A 23641-nucleotide genomic window follows, 5' to 3' on the forward strand; every position below is an offset into this window, starting at 1 on the left:
CAGGTCAAGTTGATTTATTTTGTAACATATTCAGTAACATATGAGTTATACTTTTGTCCACATTCACAAAAAGGAGTATCACTACAATTGATTTTAAACCAATAATGATCTGGTATGAGGCATTGACCCAAACGCATTCTAATAATTGATGTCAAGTGCCTTCGATCCCCAAATGGGAATTTGTGGAACCAAGGGTTTGTAGAAAAATCACTTTAGTTTTAAACTGTTTTGTCCATTCAACTTTAAACTCATTTACAATTTTGTGTTTAATAAAAGGTAAAAAGTGAAATTTATATATTTCAATATCTGCAGAAATGTTTAAAGTCTTGACTATATTTGCCAATTTATCAGCCTCTGTATTTCCCTTTACTCCAGTATGACCTGGAATCAAAGCTAAGATTAAGATATAGCTAAGCTAAGATATATATTGATGTGATCTTGATTATTCATATGAGATAATATTCTTATATGTCATTTAATTTAATCAATGCATTAATCATAATCTAATTAATTTACCAGATCACATATCAATATGTTTTCAATCTCAGGGCGAATTATAAAATTAATTACTTACTCTCGTGGCTTCTAAGTATTTCTCAATGGTTCCTAATCGGGATAGGAAAGAAAAGAGTAAAATAATACACACATATGGGTTACAATTATAATCAAAATATTGTTTATTTTATTTAAATGGCAATCACTGCTTAATATTTGCTAGATCTTATTTTTCTTAAACATAACATTTACAAATGGGAATCTTATTTCCTTTTGGTTTCCAATTGAAAGTTTTTATTAACATTTAACTATTAGGATTTATTAGCAACAATTCTATTTAAGTTTGATGAAGCTTTTCTGATATTATTTATTATGTTCTTTAATTTATAATGTGGTATTTAATACGAAAAACCCATACATTCATGTCCAAACAAATGAGACTGACCTTTTTCTGGTGAACTGAGAATGTCTTCACACAAGACCCGTTTCCTGCTATCCTTGGCTGCGATCAACACCTCGTCCTGGCTTTCAGTAATGTTCTCCTTTGAAGATTAGCTCGTATAGCTCTCGTTCCTGCTTCTGTCGTGATGCTGTGTTCTACCTTTTTCGAAACTGCAATCAGCTACCGGGACACTCTTGGCTGAAGGAGGTTCTTTACTCTCAACCTGGCCTACCTCTCGTTCCACGATAGATCTCCACACTCACGGAACTACACCGGCTTTCTCACTCTCCGTACACTACCGTCTACTACTGGACTTCACTTCTCGACAGCTCAAAACATTCTGATCTCTATTTGTCATTCATTCCCCTACTTTCTAAATATCCCTTCCAGATTCACAAATCAACCTTCCACCACCAACTCTCATTCGCAGTATTCCTCAAAACCAATTTTTAATCTTTCTAAATATGCTTAATGGATTTCCAAAAAAAATAGTTAATTCCCATTCTAAAATTACTTTCTACTATTTACAAAATTTAATGACCTATTATCTACTTCAACTGAGTCTTATTTAGCATAGGCTAATGATCGAACCTTCCGCGAACAACGATAATGACCTATTATGTATTTCAACTGAGTCTTATTTAGCATAGGCTAATGATCGAACCTTCCGCGAACAACGATAATGGTACGCGCCATTCACTTTGTTTATTCTCGGCGCATTGTCCCGAGTTTCGTAAGCTTCTTCTAATCACTTCTTAAAATTACATATAACAATTTGTTGTATACAGGTTGTTCTAAATTTATATGCCCGTGGTTGAGAAAATTGAAAATATTTTATATTAAATTGAATTCTGTTTATAATTATCAAAATTTAATTTTCATATCAAATAGAAATATAACAATATATAACGCCAAAATGACCATTTTCAAGGCTTAATGACTCGGTTATAAATTATTATTATGAAAGTCAAAAAGTGACTAAATAAAAGTTTAAATCCCCCCATCCCCCCTCCCTACATGATCTTGCAGAAATTTGTGTCATTAATGTATTACTAAGCTGTTATTTTTAATTAATCAGCGCTAACAGCGTATTGAGGCGGCCGTCAATGTGAGTGGGAAAGAGATGCACCATTCCGGCAACCAATGGTGCATCTTACTCGCACTCACATTGACGGCCGCCTCCATACGCTGTTAGCGCTAATAGTTAAAAATAACAGTTTAGTAATAAATTATTGACACAAATTTCTTCAGGATCATGTAGGGGGTGCTTTAAACTTTGATTTAGTCTTTTTCTGACTTTCATAATAATAATTCCTAACAGAGTTAAAGCCTTGAAAATGACCATTTTCGCGTTTTTCAAATTTTAAATCGCGTATAACTCGACAACAATTAATTTTAGAGAAAATTCATAAGAGACCCTTTTTGCTCATAATATTCCAAAGAATCTAAAAAAAAATTGGTACGAAGTGAAAAAATTGATTTTTTGAATTTGTTTAAAAAAAATTGTTTAAACAATTTTCCGACCGCGGCACCTCCCGGCACTCTGTGTATTTGTTATAAGGACCTCTTTTTAAGAAAAACGTTTGTGCAAAAAAAAATGATCGGAATAATTTACCTAACGGGGGCGACGATACAGTCTGGACTATATGGGATGTTGCCTGTTACAAATATCGTTCGGATATCGCTTTTGGTATGAGAGCTTCCTAATGTGCACTAATATTTGTGTATGTGAAAACTCTGTGCAAAGTGGGTGCCGCCAGAGCTCACAATCGATCAAAATCAATAACGCATTGATGATTCTGAGAAGTGTTTGAAGCTCTTCAATCGTAAAAAACCCGAATTTTTGCAACGATATGTTACAATTATGGAGACCTACATAGAGGAGAGGAATCGAGATAGGACGACCTTGAAATTTGTGTACACGATTTTGCCTGTTTGCTTGGTTTCTCGCTAGGGCGGCGGTGGCGTAGAGATATATGCTAGTTTTGCATTGGAGTGAATGTGAAAATTTCGAAAATAATTAATTATTCGTAGTTAATATAAGATTACTGAATCCACAAGGAAAAGAAAAAGGTTTTCCTGTAGTTGGCTGTATACCATCAATCACAAAATTGGAAAGAAATCCTTTGTAAAAGGTATAAAAAAATAAAAATAAAAATAAAAAATAAAATAAATAATAAAAAAAAAAATGTATACCTTTTACAAAGGATTTCTTTCCAATTTTATAAGATTACTGGTTTTGGTGGTTAATATTATTTATATATGAGTGCCAAGAAAGCTTACACTAAAAGAACTTGCTTCGTTCCGGGATTTATATAGAGTTATCGTTTCGATAAAAAATTCAAAAGGGAACTTAAGGAAGTTAATACAAGACTTTTTATACAGATTTGTCTTTATGTTATTTATAACGTTCACGGATTATATTCGCTTGTATGTTATGTCCTTCGGTGTAAATAAAATTCCTGTTTTACCTATTATTGGTTTTTGTTTTAACCTGAAAATTATAATGATAATAGTAAGAGGATCTTGAAAGTTTTTCTGTCGAAACAATGCATTTTTTGAGACAAAATATTTCACAAAAATTAACACTAATTTTATAAAAGTCAGACTGTCGTCTGTAGTTAATTTACATATATTTTAATTAACTAAATTTAAACATTTGTATATAAGCTTTCAGAATATGTATAAATGAAATGTACAAAAGAAAAAGCATTCTAAATTTTGATAAAAAGAATAATTCAAAAAAATTTATCAATAAACTTCAAACAACGTTTTAAACTTTTTAACTTTTTAAAAACAATTAAGTACAGTTAAAAGTTCAATTTTTTCAACTAACAAACTTTTTGTTATCAATTAATTTGCAGTTTAAATACTATTGGTATATAAATGTGGCAGTTAGATAATAATGTGACAAAATATTTTCGCTTCAAAATAAGCTGTCCCACATTAAAGTAATGACAAATTTAAATTTGATGTCACACCTCCATCTACAATGGTATAGAAAGAATACACTTTTTACCACACGTCGATATGTTATAAAGTTAAAGTAATTTATTTTTGGCATAAAACATATTCAGGACTAATCAACCAATAAATTAATGTCTAATTACGCTAAAAACATTAATAAAATGAGTTGAATATTAAGTAAGTCCATAAGAGCTAATGTATTTGTAGCATCTATTCGAACACTTGCGCCTCTGGCGGCCACTGCTTAAAGCTGAATTAGAGGTTGAAAAGTTGGCCCACAAACGATGCATTGCGTTTCCACTCCTTCTTACAGGTCTCCATAGTTACAATGAATAAAACATGGCTCCATCATTTCACACTAAAGTGTGTCCAATCGACAGTCTGCTGAGTGGACTGCACGTGATGAACCGTCTTCAAAACGTGGAAAGACGCAACAGTCGGCTGGCAAGTTTGTGGTATCAGTATTTTGGGATGCGCATGGTATAATAATCATTGACTATCTTGAAAAAAAAAACCATTAACAGCGACTATTGCATTGCATTATTAGAGCGTTTGAAGGACGAAATCGCGAATAACGGCCCTATTTGAAGAAAAATAGAGTGATATTTCATCAAGACAATGCACCGTGCCACAAATCAATGAAAACGATGTCCAAATTTCATAAATTGGGCTTCGAAATGCTTACGCAGCCACCGTATTCACCAGATCTGGCTCCCAGCGACTACTACCTGTTCGCTGACGTCAAGAGAATGCTCGTTGGAAAGAAATTTAGCACCAATAAAGAGGTAATCGCCGAAATTGAGGCTTATATTGAGGCCAAGGACAAATTATATTATAAAAATTGTATCGAAAAGTTGTATGACCGCTGTAATCGTTGTATCGCCCTCGAAGGTAACCATATTAAATAATAAAATCAAATTTTAAAATTTTTAAATTTTAATCAAATTTTAATAAAATCAAAGAGACAGTTTAAGCCACTTCTTGTTTAACCTACTCATGGGCAAAATTATAAACAAAGTAATATCTCTTAATCTCGGATATAGAATGGGCAACAAAAGAATTGGTATGGTGTGTTACGCAGATGATGCAGCAATTATTGCTGAATCAGAAGATGATTTTTAGAGACAGCTCTTTCAGTTCTTTCAAGAAAGCCGCCAACTAAATATAAACATTTCTACCAACAAAACCTAATGTATGACAGTACCAAAGTATCCGCTCAGATGTAAGTTAGTGGTTGAGAACAACCCCATAGAACAGGTGATGCAATTCAGATATCTGAGCATAGATATATCAAGCACTCACGACCCAGTAAAGGACCTGAGGAGTCAGATCAACAAAGCATCTGCATTGTCAGGATATCTGCGGGAGATATTTTGGTCAAATCCGTATATGCGCACTGATAGTAAATTTAGAATCTACAAGACTTGCATACGACGGATCATGACATATGGCATAGAAGTGCGCGAAGACACCAACAAAACGAAACAGATGCTAAGAGTTGCCGAAATGAAAACTCTAAGAACAATAGTGGGGAAAATAAGAAGAGGCAGAGTAAGAAATACAGACATTAGAGAGCAATGCAATATTCAAGATATTGTAAGATGGGGAAAGCAGCGTAAGAGGATGTGATACAACCATGTAAAACGAATGGATGAGAACAGACTCCCAAAAATTGCCCTAGAAAACAACCCGCCTGGTTTAAGATTCCTCGGAAGACCACCTAAAAGATGGAGGGATAGTTGGCAATCTACCTACCAGGAAATTAACCAGAGGCAGCTTCAGAATTAAACAGATCAGAAGATCTACAAGAAGTAAAAGAAAAAGAAGAAATTTTATTAAAAAAAATGTCTCTTGGTGTTAGCCTACGAATTTTTCAGCCCGACTATTACAGTGTTGAATTCAAAAAACGTGCCAATAATAGCCAATATTTCAACTTATGAAACAGTAGTAAGACCACTACTATTTACTGTATGCATGCGAAACTTGGACAATTAATTAGAAATAAAAAAAATGCTAGGGATTTGAGAGAGTAAACCCTTGAGAAAAGTTTTTGCTAGTATAAAGGAGGTAATGGAGAATGGCGTAGAAGAACACACCAGGAGCATGTATAAGAGACATGAAGACATGTATAAGAGACCCAAAATAAAACAGAAAATCAGTACAAAAAATCAGGGCGCAGAGAGTTATATGACTGGGACATGTTTGACGCATGCCACAAGAAACAAACTTCCTAAGAGTTTTGCAAGCAGGAGAACACGGAAAGAAAAGAAGAGAGAGACCACGAATGAAGTGATTTGATGTCGTCCAGACTGACGTAAAATAAATGGGAACAAGAAATTGGAGAGAAAAAGTTAAACGGCTTATTCAAATTATTAAATACATTTAGATTATGCAATCATTGTTACAACAACGCCACTTACCCAAAGAGATTACAATGTCGCTGTTCAACATTATAACCATGACAACTAATTTTTTTGCAGTGTCTTGTCCTTTGTTGAATACCTGCAGAACATGATACGCTGCATGATGACCAATCACTCCATTTACTCCATCCTAAAACAAAAAAATTATGAAAAATATGTTTTTGAAAATTTATTTTCTTCAAAATATACAGGGTGTAACAAAAATACAGGTCATAAATTAAATAACACATTCTGGGTCCAAAAATAGTTCGAATGAACCTAACTTACCTTAGTACAAATATGCACATAAAATAAGTTATAGCCCTTTGAAGTTACAAAATGAAAATCGATTTTTTCGAATATATCAAAAAATATTAGAGATTTGTTATTGAAAATGGACATGTGGCATTCTTATGACAGGAGCATCTTAGAGAAAAATTATAATGAAATTTGTGCACCCCATAAAAATTTTATGGGGGTTTTGTTCCCTTAAACCCCCCAAACTTTTGTGTACGTCTCAATTAAATTATTATTATGGTACCATTAGTTAAATTTGATATTCTTAAATCTTTTTTGCCTCTTATTGTTTTTTCGATAGGGCAGTTTTTATCGAGTTGAGGCTTATTTTTTGATATTTTTACATAAAAATTTTATGGGGGTTTTGTTATTTTAAACCCCCCAAACGTTTGTGTACGTTCCAATTAAAATATTGCTGCGGAACCATTAGCTAAACACAGTGTTTTTAAAACTTTTTTGCCTCTTTGTATTTTTTCGAGAAGGCACCTTTTATCGAGATATGGCTTCTTTTTTAATACGGTTCAAAATATACCTAAAAATAAAGCATACATAAATTTTCATATTATTACCAAGTCTCCATAATCGTACATAACCATATACAAATACTAGCTGACCCGGTGAACTTCGTTTCACCTTAGTGTGTCATAATTAGATAATCTGTCATAATTTTGATTCTAGATCAGTTGCTTGAACGCAATTTCTAAAAATCAATTACTCAAAATCAACTGCTGGAAAATGAATTGCTAGACATGAAAATTGATCGAAATGCAATTTGCTCGAATAAAAAAGAAAATTATATGTCCAAATATTTTTTCACAATAATGCAAAATTTGTAGGTATCGTCGAATGAAATTCGATAGTTTTAAGGCATTCCAGAAGCCGCTACAGATAAAACGTTTTAACAACTTCATTATTCATTCAGAATTAGTCGACGGATATTAAAAGTTAAAATAATTAAGACGATAACTGCACGATAACGATTTAATGAGTGAAATTTAAGTTTTTTTCTACTTTAATGACAAAAAAGCAAACTCATTAGCAGAACCCAATTAAAAATTATTTTGCACATCATATTTGAAACAGTATTTGGTTGAAAAATCTCATTTTTGCTGGCAAAAAATATATTAATTTGTCTGGACTAAATTACAGTTCTGTTTATCTTAAAAGGGATATGTTACTATCAACATTCACACAGTGTTGCCAAACTGGATTTTGTTATTTTGAGTGTAAATTTTCCCAGCGATCTCCGAGGGTAAAATGCATAAAAAAGATACATAATATTACAAATTAAATGATATTCCACGTATACAGTACGCAAATAGTTCAGCTGGACATAGGGAACATACAATATATAGATTTAGATAGATACACAAATACATACAGTGTATTATATTGAGATAATTGAGGCAACTGAGCTTTCTCGATGACAATATGGTTGTTAGCATTAAGGGGCATTAACCTCAAAATTGACAAATCATTTCAACCGACACAAATAAACGTCAAAATGTGGGAATGTAGTAGGTAGCTAAATATTTTTGGCCTAAGAGAATGGAAAAACTGTTTAGTTTTTAAAGTAAAATAAATTTTATTATTTTAATTCATACCTTAACCTTTGACTACACGCGCTGGCGTATTTTTGTACTCCACATATAAGAATTCTATTACAAATGTATTTAAAAATTTAATTTTCGTCTTTGTTTATTTATCTAACCTATCACTGGAATGTGCTTTACACTGGATTGAGTTTCGGTATAATCGGCGTTCTAGGAAGATCGTAATTTACATTTTATTATTCGTTGTTTCCGGTGGTGGATAACATACGCCACAGTTATAGTAATACAATTAGTAATATAAGTACATATTTCAAATGTTTTTTACTCATTATGGCACAAAATATATTTTTCTTTATAAACAATACTTTTCTCAGTTAAAATATTTTTAAAAAATTTTTATTAGAAATTTTATTTATCATGAAATCAGATTCCAGTTATATATCCCAATTTGCTTACTGAGAAGGAACTCCAAGTATTCGCTGACGCCGAGCAAGGTTTATAACAAACAAATAAGTGTAATTTTTTAAAAACAATAAACAAATCCGCTGTTTTTAAGTGTATTTTCTTGTGGCGTATAAAGTACGCCACGCGTGTAGTTATGTTATATTTTGATGCACAGGTAGTTAAAGCTTAAAACTCTAAATATTAATTAATTATGACAATAACAAAAAATATTATCAATCATTTAATACATGCAATAGTGTACATGATATTTTTCGTTAGTTCATCTAATAAACATAAATAGACTGGATGGTTTGCCCAGGCGAAAGCAAGATTTTTTGAAAATTGCGTAAAATTAAAAAATTCATATTTTATCCAATTTGAGTTCAAAAGTTAATCTGTTGCACTTTTCTTTTATGAAATTTCCCGTTCGTTCTTCTTCTGTGCTCAGAATTTTTCTACGGCTTACGGTTCGCTATTTCGGAAACGGACTGCGCTAGAGAAGAAAAAATAGCAGCGTTTTGTACCTGCCAAATTTCATAAAAATCGGTCAATTCGTTTCGGAGGAGTATGGCAACAAATGTGTAAAATATTTAAATGGCTATTAAAAAATAACGGTTGAAGATAAAAAAGTGAAAATTTAGGAATGTATGTATCTTTTGCTTCTACATCATACAAAATTAAGAAAAAATGGTTTGTCAAAAAATTAAAAAAACATGTTAGGGGGGGCAAGCCCCCTTATGACGTACGGGCATGAAATCAGAGTTCCTATTCCCAGTCCGGTAGAATACACGTGTAAAATTTCATACAAATCTGTTAAGCCGTTCTCGAGTTATAAATGGTGTAACTAACATAACTCGACTTTCTTTTATACAGGGTGTCCAGAAACTCTACCGACAAACGAAGACAGGAGATTCCTCAGATAATTTTAAGACAATTTAACCCAATTCACCTAGTCCGAAAATGCTTCTTAAGGGAGCTAGAGCTCTTTGAAGATGGCGTCATGAAATTAGTTTTTCTTAAATACCTCCAGAAGGCTTCTATTTAAAAACACGAAAATTAGTATGCCTATTTACTTTTCAGAGATGAATCGATTCTATACATTGCAAATTTCTAGTACCGGTCATAGGCGCCCGTTTTGGGTACAGCAACGGGTATTTTATCGCATAACTTTTTTGTCCTTAACTTTTATGCATTTTTGATACCGGATTATTAAATTATGAGGTATTCTAGTACTAAAAGGTACTCTTGCTTTAAGTCGGTAGGACACACCGTTTTCTAGAAAAATCGATTTGAAAGTTTTTCGTTTTTGGAATTTGAAAAAAAAATTGAAAGAACTTTTCAACAAAAACGAAGTATTTACCAACATAAAGTAAGAGTAACTTTTAGTACTCGAATACCTCATAATTTAATAATCTAGTGTCAAAAATGCTCGAAAATTCAAGACAAAAATTTATGCTATAAAATAACTGTTGACCTACCCAAAATGGACGCCTATGACCAGTACTAGAAATTCGCAATTAATGAAATCGATTTATCTCTGGAATATAAATAAATGTACCAGTTTTCGTCTTTCTAAACAGATTTTTTTTTGATTTTTTTTTAATTCAGAAAGCGAAAAATTTTTAAATCGATTTTTCTAGAAAACGGTGTGTCCTACCGATTTAAAACAAGAGTACCTTTTAGTACTGGAATACTTCACAATTTAATAATCCAGTGTCAGAAATGCATAAAAGTAAAAGATAAAAAAGTTATGTGATAAAATAATTGTTGTCCTACCCAAAACGGACGCCTATGATCGGTACTAGAAATTTGCAATGGATGGATTAGATTTATATTTTGAAGATAAATACGCGTATCACATTTTGTTTTTCTGAATAGAAGCGTTCTGGCGGTATTTAAGAAAAGCTAATTACAAGACGCCATTTTCAAAGAGCTCTAGCTCCCTTAGGGAATCATTTTCGGACTAAGTGAATTGGGTTAAATTATCTTAAAATTATCTGAAGAATCTCCTCTCTTCGTTTGTCGGTAGAGTTTCTGGACACCCTGTAAGATGTAAAATATTTAAATGGCTATTAAAAAATAACGGTTGAAGATAAAAAAGTGAAAATTTAGGATTGTATGTATCTTTTGCTTCTACATCATACAAAATTAAGAAAAAACGGTTTTTCAAAAAATTAAAAAAATATATCAGGGGGGCAAGCTCCCTTATGACGTACGGGCATAAAATCAGAGTTATGCCTATTCCCAGTCCGGTAGAATACACGTGTAAAATTTCATAAAAATCTGTTAAGCCGTTCTCGAGTTATAAATGGTGTAACTAACATAACTCGACTTTCTTTTATATAATATATAGATGTGGTGGATTTGACAAATATTCAAAATATCTCGATAAAAACGGACTTTTCGAAAAAGTACTAAGAGCCAAAAAAGTTCTAAAAACATTGTGGTTACGTAATGGTACTACAATAATAATTTAATTGGAACGTACACAAAAGTTTGGGGGGGGGGGGCGTTTAAAGGAACTAAACCCCCATAAAATTTTTATAAGGTGTCCAAATTTCACTATAATTTTTTTTAAGATGCTACTGCCATAAGAATGCCCTATGTCCATTTTCAATAAAAAATCTTTATAGTATAGTATAGTTGATCCAAAAGGTGGCATAACCCAGACATCCAAAGTGAAAGTTATCCTTCAACACCAAATTGTTCTATATGGTCCACACAATGTCCAGAAAAAAATCACACCATTTTGAGCGTCGGGTTTGGGGGGGGAGAGGGGGGAGGAATCGGTAAATTCGTAGTTTTTTAAGTTTTTCGCCAATATTTCTAAAACTATGCGGTTTAGCATGAACAACCCTCTATACAAAATTATTGTACATTAAATTTGAAATAAAAAAGGCCCTATGCATAATCTTTCTAAAATGAATGGTTCCAAAGTTACGGAGGTAGTATAGTATAACTAGTCCAAAAAAGGCCTAACCCAAACATCCAAAGTAAAAGTTTTCCTCCAACACCAAAATGTTCTATATGGTCCACATATTGTTCAGTAAAAAGTTACACTATTTTGAGCGTCCGGTTTGGGAGGGAGATGGGAGAGAAGCCGGTAAATTAGTAGTTTTTTTACGTTTTTCGTCAATATTTCTAAAACTATGCTTTAGCGTAAACAATGTATATACAAAAATGTTCTACATGAAATTTAAAACAAAAAATTTTATACACATAAGTGTTATAAAATCAACGGTTTCAGAGTAACGGAGGGTGAAAAGTCGAGGTTTTCGATACTTTTTATATTTTTTGGGCAATATTTATGATATAACTATACCAAAAACCCAGACATCCAAAGTGAAAGTTATCCTCCAACACCAAATTGTTCTATATGGTCCACATAATGTTCAGAAAAAAGTCACACCATTTTGAGCGGTGGGTTTGGGGGGGAGAGGGGGAAGAGGTCGGTAAATATAAAAAGTATCGAAAACCCCCAATTTTCACCCTCCGTAACTCTGGAACCCTTGATTTTATAACAATTTTGTATAGAACCTTTTTTGTTTTAAATTTTCAGTAGAACATTTTTCTCTAGAACCTTCCTTACACTAAAGCATAGTTTTAGAAATATTGACGAAAAAATTAAAAAAACTACTAATTTACCGACTTCTCCCCCATCTCCCCCCAAACCGGACGCTCAAAACGGTGTAACTTTTTACTGAACAATATGTGGACCATATAGAACAATTTGGTGTTGAAGAAAAACTTTTACTTTGGATGTCTGGGTTAGGCCTTTTTTTGGACCAATTATACTATATTACCTCCGTAACTTTGGAACCGTTAATTTTAGAAGGGTTATTCATAGGACCTTTTTTATTTCAAATTTAATGTAGAACAATTTTGTGTAGAGGGTTGTTCATGCTAAATCGCTTAGTTTTAGAAATATTGACGAAAAACTTAAAAAACTAGGTATTTGCATATTTCTCCCCCCTCTCCCACCAAACCCGACGCTCAAAATGGTGTGACTTTTTTCTGAAGATTATGTGGACCATATAGAACAATTTGGTGTTGGAGGATAACTTTCACTTTGGATGTCTGGGTTTGGGTCTAACTATACCATACTATTAATAGTTTTCGATATACTGGAAAAAATCGATTTTCATTTTGTAACTTCAAAAGGTTGTAACTTTTTTTATATGCACATTTGTACTAAGGTAAGTTAGGTTCAATCAAACTATTTTTGGTCCCAAAATATATGATTAAATTTATGACCTGTATTTTCGTTACACCCTGTATACAGTATAAACATCTATGTAGTAATGATGTCGATATTACCTTAATATTTCACTGAAATGTTGTCATTATGTTAAGTTTGAGGACCACCTGCTGGATCAGAAATAGAATAAAAAACAAATTACTTGCTTCTGAATTTAAAATGCATAGTGACACGAGTATAATAAAATTAAACGTATTCTCGCTTTCCACCTGCGTTAAACATTCTTTACTCCTTTTTAAACCTTAAGCAGACATTTCAACAGAAATACTAAACCTACCACAACTGCTACAATAACACATAATTCCTTTCTCTTTATATTACAAATCTTCTGTTGCATTAGGGGTACGTAATTTGAATATGAAACAGAGATTTAGATTTAATGTACCGCAGCCAGCACGAACGCGAGATATTTAAAAGGTCTTCTGTTACTAGTTACTTACTGCAGCTCCATAATTCATTGCCAAGATAATCCTCTAATTCGCTTACCTGAAATTCAGTATTTAGTAGCGGGTTTGAGGGCAGGAGAATGTTTGTTTTTATTTATAAAGCAGGATTACCGCATCCCAACAAGGAGATTCAATTTGCGTTAAAAGCTTATCAAGAATTAAATTTCAAAAACATACTATGCGTTGCTAATGTGTTGTGCAATATGCTTTAATTATTATACAGTGAATAATAAAAATTAAAATAGAGTCTTCTTCTTCTGCCTACTTTATAAATAGGCTCAATGCCTGTTTTACTTCAGTTTTTAGCCTCAACTGACATTGCTTGACCATCTTTTCCTCGGTCGTCTCAATGATCTTCTTCCATTTGGCGATTTGTCTCTTACTATTCGTACTATTCTACTTTCTGCCATTCTTTCTATGTGTTGATTCCATTCAATCTTTCTTCTTTTGGTCCACATGTTTATTTCTTCTATTCCACATCTCGCTCGTATTTCCTCACGTCTTACTCTGTCTCTTAGAGTTTGGTTTGTTACTTTTCGTAAGACTTTCATTTCTGCTGCTTCCAGCAGTCTTTGTGCTTTCGCCATATCTGCTCTTGTTTCCGCTGTTTACGTCATTATCGGTCTTATTATTGACTTATATATCCTGTTTTTCGTTTCCATTGTGAGGTATTTTTTTTCTCCAGATTGTGTTTTTGAGACATCCTGCTGCTGGGTTCGCCATGTTCACTTATTTTTGTACTTCTTCTTCCACTTTTTCGTAGCTTGACAGTTTTATTCCCAAGTGTTCCGTTTCCCTTACTTGTTCTATTATTTTGTTATTTACGACCAATTTACATCATATCGGTTCTGCTGATATTACTATCGATTTAGATTTCTCTATTGAGATCACCATGTTGTATATGAGAGCCGTATCTTCGAATTCTTTAATTAATCTTTGTAGGTCATCTTCATTTTCGGCTGAATATGAAGGGAATAGAATCAAAACTCGCTTTCTCCATCCATGGTCGAAATTGAGTTTTTTATATTTTCTGAATCTGTTTGTTGAACCCTACACGAATCCAGGCCTAGCTTGATTAAAAACTAGCTTTATCCAATACAAATTCAATGTTAAAAGTAGACTTTTGAATCAAACCCGTCCTTCTCCTGTGGCAGTTCTGGGTGAAACCCGTCTTTCTCCAACCGACCAATAGGAGGCGTGTAAAGTGAGTGGAGGGGACCCACACAGATATTAACTTTTAATACTATTGCATAGTTTTTTCTTTTAAAATAAGTAGTATTACAGTAATATTTTTTTCTATTCGTAATGGATGTTCAAGTGACCCCTAGAGGACCTGGTAAAAAGGCAAGGAAAAGAACATCGATGAAAAATGAATGGGCAAAAACTAAAAAGAAAAAAAACTGTAAGTTGAGAATATTACCGTTTTTAGTCCGTAATGGATGTTCAAGTGACTCCTAGAGGACCTGGTAAAAAGGCAAAGAAAAGAACATCGATGAAAAATAAATGGGCAAAAACTAAAAAGAAAAAAACCTGTAAGTTGAGAATATTACGGTTTTTAGGCATGATTTTCCAAGAACTATACCGTTATTGAAACCGATAAGATCTGTTGTACCGCTATTAAGCTAATTACTTTTATTCTATTAAAATCGTCAAAACACAAAAGTTGTAAAATTCCATCTCCAAAAAGGGAATTGTTTCAAAACTTGCTTTCTCCTAACGAGTGTGTTTCAAAACTTGCTTTCTCCAAAAGTTTGCTTCAAAACTCGCTTTCTCCAAACAAAAATGCCAATTATTTAATTACTGACAAAAGTTGGATTTCACTTGAGGAGGTTTCAAGCAAAACAGAATAAATCCACTTTTTACGAAAATTTCGTTAGTGGCCAATATCGGTTCATTTTGTTAAATTACACCATAATATATACGTGCAAAAACGAATAAATCCTACTGAATTTTAATGGTGATATTAATGTTTTCATGCAAAACCGAATAAATCCACTTTTTGTTCAAAACCAAATATATCCAAAATACGCAATTTTTACTTTATCTTCTTATGCAAATATTTCATTCGACCAATAGATGGTACTAGTGAGTTATTAGAGATGCGACGATGTAATATGGGTGGTCAGATATTTTGTCGTTGGTTGATTCGCCTCTGCAAAATTACCTTAACAAGATTGTTGGAAAATCAGACTTAAAAAAAATCTGTTTGGTAAAGACATAGATTCAACAAACTAAAGAAATTAAAATTTTAATTTCATGCTTGCAGCATAATCGATTTGAAGCCCAATCTGAACTTAGGCGCGCAATTTACAAAAAGGGAAAGTCTTTAAAACATTTTTGCTATTCGAAGTCAACCTGGGAGTTGCCATTCCACCAAAAAGTGTTCAAAAACTTATGGAAAAACAATTTGGAATGGGGTGGAAAAGTGACGAAACTTTTTTGTACACGAATCTTTTATGTGAAAATAATAAGGAGGGCTAAGAAATGAGTGTGATAGTCTAGAATTTAGAAGAAGAGTTTGCACTTCATTTTTAAATGCACTATTGGATGTGCTGTTAGTGTACTAAACGCCATATGCTTTTGATTTATGTATTAGTAATAAAATTAGTACTTTTGTTAATTCTTGCTAATAAAGTTGTGAGCAAAATGAAATAAATCCAGTAAATTCAAGCAAAACCAAATAAATCCACTTTTGTTTAAATTTTCTTTTGTACTAAATATCACTTTTTTAAATTTATATTTTAGGAAAAGTTTTATTATGACTTCTCTAATAGTAAGTATTTGCGAACAATGTAAACAAAAATATAATTCCTTTTTGCGTCCCAGAAAAATCCTATTTTTCCAAAAATGGTTTTTAGTCGATTTATTCGGTTTTGCTTTAAACCTCCTTACTTATTAGGTAATATCAATTTTTATGGTTAAATTCTATAATATGAAACTTAAATCCGTGTGATAACTGTATTGGCTTGTCTTTTACAAGTTCTTAGCCATTTATGACAAACGAAAATTTTGGAGAAAGCGTGTTTTGATTATATACCCCTCATATATTAAAATAGAGTGAATGTCAAAAATACAGATTCTTCTTCTTCACCAGTTTCCTGTTGTTCCCTACTCTTCTTCACCACTCAAATCTGTACATCGTGTCTTCTTTACCTAAACATTTTTCTCCCAAGTCCCCTATCCCCTGCTATACAATACTTTCATCTTCCCCTTGGTTTTCCTCTACCTGTCCTTCCATTAACTTTTAACAGCTCTATTCTTCGTCCCACATAGTTTTTATTTCTACGTCTAACGTGACCAAACCATTGCAGTGTTTTTTCTTCAATCTTTTTTGAGACTGTAATTACCCTGGCTCTTTCACTACTTAAGTCGTTCCTGATCCTGTCTATTCTAGTCTTACCCAACGTTGTTACGCTACAAACGTCACATCTTTGCTATTTTATTTTTAATTAATTATTTTCCTTTATTTTCTTTAATATTTCATTAATAATTATCTTTTGTACCGTTTTAACTTGCTTTTTCGTTAAAAACTTGTTTGGCGCCCGTTCTATAGGCAACCAACTCTCTTTTCATCTAAGCCATACTGAACATATTTCATAATCTTACATTCTAGCATCTGATCTAATCTTGTATTCCATAGTCGTTATTTCAAATTTTATGTTCTGTGTTGTGTGTTTCGCTGATATGACAGTGACACTTCATCCCTACTCCCTGACACAAACTGTAAATGGAAGGGAAGGGTTATTCCTTAAGTAGGCATGAAATTTGAATATTAGCTTCATTTTAATCCATCAACAGTTTTTCTTTTGGGGTAAGAAAATTCATTATTTTTTTCTTATAATTACATTTCTACATCTAACAGTTTTTATAATATTTTTTCTCGAACCTCCAAATGTCAAAACATGTGTTCTGATATTTTAGTTTTAAATATATCTTATTAACTTACATATATGCATGTGAATAATTAAATTATTGGACTAGTCCCGTCAGTATTAATTTTATTTTATTCCTTTGCCAATTACTACCTTTTACGATTATTTGGCAATGGCTCGTTTTTGGTTTTTCTTCTTGTGGTCCAAGTAATGAAGCTTAAAATAGGACAAAACCTCGCAATTTTTACAGAATGGATCGATTTGCTTGAAAATTTGAGAATAAGTAGTGGATAGTCCAAGGATCAAAATCTATATGATGCGGAATGATGGATGCCACCCTATCACGAGGGTGGAAATTTTTTATTATATTTTGACCGAAAGTTTTGTAAAAACATTCATTCTAAGCAAAAAACGTTTCATACATTTTTTTCATAAAATTAATAGTTTTCGATTTATTCGCTATCGAATGTGCTGGTTTTATATCGAAAAAATTAATGTTTTTAATCAGTTTTCTGCTAATAACTCAAAAAGTTTTCGTTTTATTAAAACAAATTTGCTTAACAAAAATATACCTTTTGAAAAAATAAACTAAACCTTTTTTTTTATTTATTTAGAACCAATAGTAATCGAGCTATACTTTATTATATGTTAGCTCTTCTTCGTCAAATGCTAAATATTGTAGTTTCAAAGTCAAAAGACGGGAAAACTATGAATTTTTGGAGGATAATTTGTTGAAACTAATTTAAAGTATTAAAACACATCTATCCACAGACATAAAAAAGTCTCTAGCTCAAAAATTAAGTGACTTATAATGAAAAGAATGTAAGTTCCTATTTTTTTCAGCAAAAAAGTGATCGGAATCAACCCCATAATCACCACTCTAATTAAAATTATTCATTTACCTTATTTTGTCTTTTTTATTTATGTATTATTCATAGATTCTAGAGGTATGACCGGCTTAGAATTATTAGTTTTAAAAAGAATGGAGTTAAAAGCGAATAACGATTTTTTTTAGTTTGGTAAAAAATTCCCTTTTCTTCCGAATAGAAAAATTAGCATCACAGACACGAAAAAATGTTTCAATATCAAATTATAGCTTATTTAATTTCCAAGAACTTGGTTTGCAAAAATTGTTTCTATGGCAAAAATTGCGTGAGCTATTGATAATTATAACTTGTAATAACATGCAAAAACCACCTTTACCAACCCTTTCAAAGTCACCTCTTTTTGCGACTGAGGAGATTAAATGGATTTAATATCAACAGTCTTATAGAACTTTAAAAACCTACAAAATTCTTTTTTACCAAACTTTCTAAGATAAAAAATAAAAAAGTTACGGTTAAAAAATCGATATATTTTTTGAACAAAAAAAGGAGAAATCCAGTTGGAAGCATAATAATGTAAGTTAGCGGTGTTTTTAGTCCTTGGCCTTATTCATTCTTCTTTACTTATGTATTTTTAATAGATTCTACAAGTTTGACTGGCTTAGAATGATTAGTTTTTAAAAAACTGGGGTTAAAAGTGAATAACGAATTATTGTAGTTTGGTAAAAATGACATTTTCTTCAGAATAGAAAGATTAACATCAGAGATACAAAAAATGTTTAAATATTACATTGTAGGTTATTTAATTCCCAAGAACTTGGTTTGAAAAAATTTTTTCTACGGTAACAATTGAGTGTATCGTAAATAAGTAAGTAATCGAAAAACATTGAATTTTTTGATATAAAATGAACACTTTCGATAGCGAATAAATCGAAAACTATTAATTTTAGCAAAAAAAATGTATAGAACATTTTTTGCTTAGAATGAATGTTTTTATCAACTTTTGCAGTCAAAATATAATAAAAAATTTCCACCCGCGAGATGGGGTGGCAACCACCCCCATGGTAAAAGCGCCTTTCGGCATCATATAGATTTTGATCCTTGGACTATTCACTACTTATTCTCAAATTTTCAAGCAAATCGATCCATTCAGTAAAAATTGCTAGGTGAAAAGCTTCGGTTCCTCGACTATTGATGTTTAACTTATGCACGTTTTATCTTATAGTTTTTGGAAAGAAATCAAATCTTTCTCCCTTCAGGAGCCTCCAGCATAAAGCCCATCGCCGGCGATGTACCACTACAAGGCTGGCAACTATAACCAAGATGCTGGGCTGCGCCAAGGCTTTCAAGCGCCCCGGGGCAAGTAATTTTAGGCGCCCCTGTCCTCCTTCCTTTTTAAGCAGTTTTTTGTAGCCTAGTGGATAGGTATACGGTATAAATACAAACTATTTTTATGTGTTAGGAAAGTATCATCATCATCATAATCTAACCGTTATCGTCCACTGTTGAACATAGGTCTCCTCGAAGTTTCTCCATGTCTCCCTATCTTGAGCTACCAGCTATCCAGTTCCCGGCAGTTCTCTTTACATCGTCACTCCAGCGCGTTGGTGGTCGATCTCTGCTTCGTTTATCCGATTTTATAACAAAGAAAAAAATTGATATTGTGTCGTCGGGGTTGAAAAATATAGGTACGTTAAAATTAAGTCCGGAAGTGGATAAACCGACTAATTCTAAGCAACTTTTGTTCCATAATAATATACAGTTTTTTCTACTAAGTCAATATTTTTCCGTTTATTTGTGAGTGAGTATGTTGCGCATGAGAATGAGTAATGAGTTGCGTTCATTTTTCAACATAAAAACCACGGTTTTAGATCGTTTTTCGCAAATAACACAAAAAGTGTGTATTTTATTGAAAAAAATTTTCTTAGCAAAAGTAGAGTTTATAAATAAATTTAAAAAAAACTTGTGCACGCATCAAGTCAGTAGATCTAGTAGAGGAAGAGTTGTAGCTCGAGTAAAGTGGGTTCTTATTCGTCAAATTAGATATCGAACATTTCAACGTGAAATAACCAAAAAATGAAGCACTTTTCGGGCAAAAAGTTAAAGTCTTTAGAAAAAGCTTTATTTTTGTTTTTTCAAAAAGTTTCTAGTAGCAAAAATCCGTAACGCAGAAAATAAAGTTGGTCCCTTTTTTTAGTAAAAAACATCGCAAAAATCTCCGCTTAATTAGCATCTCAAATGAAATTAATTGTTACAGCTTTACAATTTAATTCACTTATGTATATTTATATGATCTGAAAGTTTCACCATTTAAAAGTGCTTATTTAAAAAAAAATTGGTTTTACATTAAAAAATATATATTGACATTTTTAAGAAAATCCCTTTTTTCAAAATTTTTCCTAAGAATATATTTGTGCTAAAATACTTACTATTTGAGTAATTTGTCGGTGAAAAACGGTGGAAGACGGAAAACTGTCTAAAAACGTGGTTTTTTTGTTGAAAAATGAACATATTCACTCGCAACTAACTCGAAAAGTAGATATTGACTTAAGTAATATAAAATCTTTATAGAACAACTTAACTTTGTATTTACTTACAATTCGTCAGTTTATCCACTTCCGTACTAATTTTTAACGTAAGTGTATTTCCCCCCGTGAAGGAGTGGTGCTCCTCCAGGGCAAAAGTACACGTCGACACAATATCATTTTTTTCTTTGACTTGTTAGCTATGTGTATGCCAAATTTCATGTTAATCCAAGCGATTCTTTAAAATTCAGAGGTTTTGCAATATTTTACCGTGAGTGATGGAGTAATAGTTCAGTTTAAGGGGAACGGAGCAAAATGCGAAATATTGACCATGTCAAAATTTTTAATGTGTTTTAAATGTACATATACATTTTTTTCAAATCCTGAGAAAACTAATAAGTATTTTTGAAAAATTTTAATGCAGTATGAAAGACTACTTTATTACCGAGGGCCGAAAGTCCCTTAGAATAAATAAAAAGTTTCTTTTTAATGAAATATTTGCAATTAAAAATCATACTAAATTTTTCCTTTTATTTATAACCGTGTAACTTATTAAAATAAACATTATATAAATTTTCAGGGATTTGCGGCCCTCGGTAATAATTTAATCTTTCATTCTGCGTTTAAATTTTTTAAAAATATTTATTAGTTTTCTAAGGATTCGAAAAAAAAAATGAATACATTTAAAACACATTAAAATTTTTGACAGGCGTCAAATTTTTTTAATTTTGCTCCGTTGGCCTTTGAAAGAAATAACCGTTCGTACACTTAGGTGATCAAAGTAATAGGTAATAACTGTTATTTTTATACCTACCTACGATTGGTAAATATTCAATTTCACAAGATAATAAAATATTATTAATATTTCTGGTAATTTCGGTATTGTCAAATTTTTTTTTCGGCACCTGCCGGCGCCTTTTTACTTCGGCGCCGGGGGGCACCTCCCCTCTCCACCCTTATGGACGGCGCGGCCCTGCCAAGATGCACCTCTACTACACTGCAGCGATTAACATCATCAAGACTGTAGCTGCATTGACCTGAGGCCGTCCATCTAGCCCAGGTCTACAAGAAGTCAACAGTTGTACCATTCGACATCAAGAAGTTCCCATCGAACCAGATACCACAAGCCATGCATAAGTATAATCCCAGAATTGTTCGTTTTTGGCAAGAATTAGAATATATTTGTTAATGCATTTAATAAGTCACATTTTTATTATAACGAGCGATCCAAAATTATTGGGATCAAAGCTAGCCGTGCAAAAAATTACGTATGTCCTTTTTTAATCTGAATTTATACCATTGGTTTATCAATTAATTTTGATTAACATTATAAAACATAAAAAAATCAGTCAAAACGTTTAACACAGAACTTTAATTAAAAATAAAAAGAATTAACAAAATTATAAGTAACAATAATAAATAAAATCAAACAACTAACATCTCTACATAACCTAACTTTTCTTGAAGTTGACGTACACTGCAAAGTTGACGTAAACTGGTAAATATATCTGAATTAAGAATAGACATGCACTGTATAGCTATCTCTGTCGTTCAGAGCCACCTATGGTGACAATAATTTTGGATCACACGTTATCTTTATTGAAAAATAGACATGATTGGTTAAAATATTGTTTTGTTTGCTTCCATTCTAAATTTTCAGAGTTCATATCTAAGATAATAATAATAATAATAATAATAGCTTTATTGCCCAACAGTTTCCCATTTATAGGAAAAATACAGAAAAAAAATAATCACATTATTCATTAGTATAACATCTACAAAGTAATATTAGAGACCTAATCTAAGTAAAGAGAAGCCATTTTTAACAAATCATTAAGTGAGCACGAAAAAAATATCACAATGATTGCAAATACTATTATAATTCTTACACATGACAAAAAGAGGCGATTTAACTAATATATTTGTTCTTGCTCTTGGACACTTAAATAAAACGTTTGATCTAGATCTAACTCGAGGAACGTTGAAATTAATTTGTGCTAATAAAGCACTACAGTCAATACTGTTATGTAATAATTTATACAAAAATGTTAATGAACTAATTTCTCTCCTTAATTCTAAACTAACCATGTCAACTCTACAACATAATGTATTATTATCACATCCACGGTTAGGATAGATTCCATCAATTTTAAATATCAGATATTTTATAAGTTTTCTCTGTACTTTTTCAATATCTTTTGTATAACAATTATATACCGGGTGGTGAATCGGAAAACGGGCCATAGGAAACTCAATGTAAAATTCTAAACTGTTGAATTCCTGCTTCCCTAATTATGTTACATCCAAAGTCATGAGAAGTTATTTGTAGAGGATTGAAATCTGTATTAAAAACAGAAGTTACAATTGTTCTACGATTTAAACACATTCCAAAATTTTGAAAAATATAATGTATTTACCGCAGTAGGTATGTGTGGGTATGTTAGGCCACACGTTACTATTTAACTGACAGTGAGCACATTATTGACTGAAGAAAATATCTTTATTATTAATATTTTCTCCTTAACTAAGGGTATCTTATCAACTTTATTCTGTTTTAAACAAAAAATGATAAAATAATTAAAAAAATTGACAGTTCTAATTGTTAATATAATAAATTCATTGTCAACAAATGCAATCTTATACACATTATTGTATTGTGTGTGGCCTAGCTTTGGCGTATTACTCTGAAAATTGTATTATATTTTTACAAAATTTTGAATAATTATTGTTCATAGAACAATATTAACAGTTGTTTTCAATAGAGAATTCAATTCTCTACAAATAGTTTCTGATGACTTTTGATGTAAAATAATTAGGGAAGCAGGAATTTAACAGCTTAGAATTTTACATTGAGTTTCCTATGGCCCGCTTTCCAATTCACCACCCGGTATAGGATACCAAACTAAACTGCAATATTCTAATTTTGGACGTACTAGAGAATAGTATAATAATTTTATTGGTGTTATGTTGGTGAAGTTTTTGCAATTCCTAATAATGAAACCGTACATTCTCATAGCTTCAGAAACTTTTTGTTCAATATGCAAATTGAAAGTTAACTTGCAGTCAAAAATGACACCTAAGTCTTTGAGGCTATTACATTTTTCCAAAACAGAGTT

General features: G+C 31.9%; 1 protein-coding gene across 1 annotated transcript in view; it reads right to left on the reverse strand.

Moving 5' to 3' along the window:
* Nucleotides 1-23641, reverse strand: part of LOC114337317 (uncharacterized) — a 444845-nt gene that overhangs the window by 197536 nt on the left and 223668 nt on the right. Inside the window, exon 3 of the mRNA XM_050645523.1 lies at nt 6325-6457. Coding sequence (XP_050501480.1) covers nt 6325-6457 — 133 coding nt within the window. The remainder of the gene's footprint in view (nt 1-6324; nt 6458-23641) is intronic.

This window comes from Diabrotica virgifera, chromosome 3 (assembly GCF_917563875.1).
Source record: "Diabrotica virgifera virgifera chromosome 3, PGI_DIABVI_V3a".
Lineage (NCBI taxonomy): Eukaryota > Metazoa > Arthropoda > Insecta > Coleoptera > Chrysomelidae > Diabrotica > Diabrotica virgifera.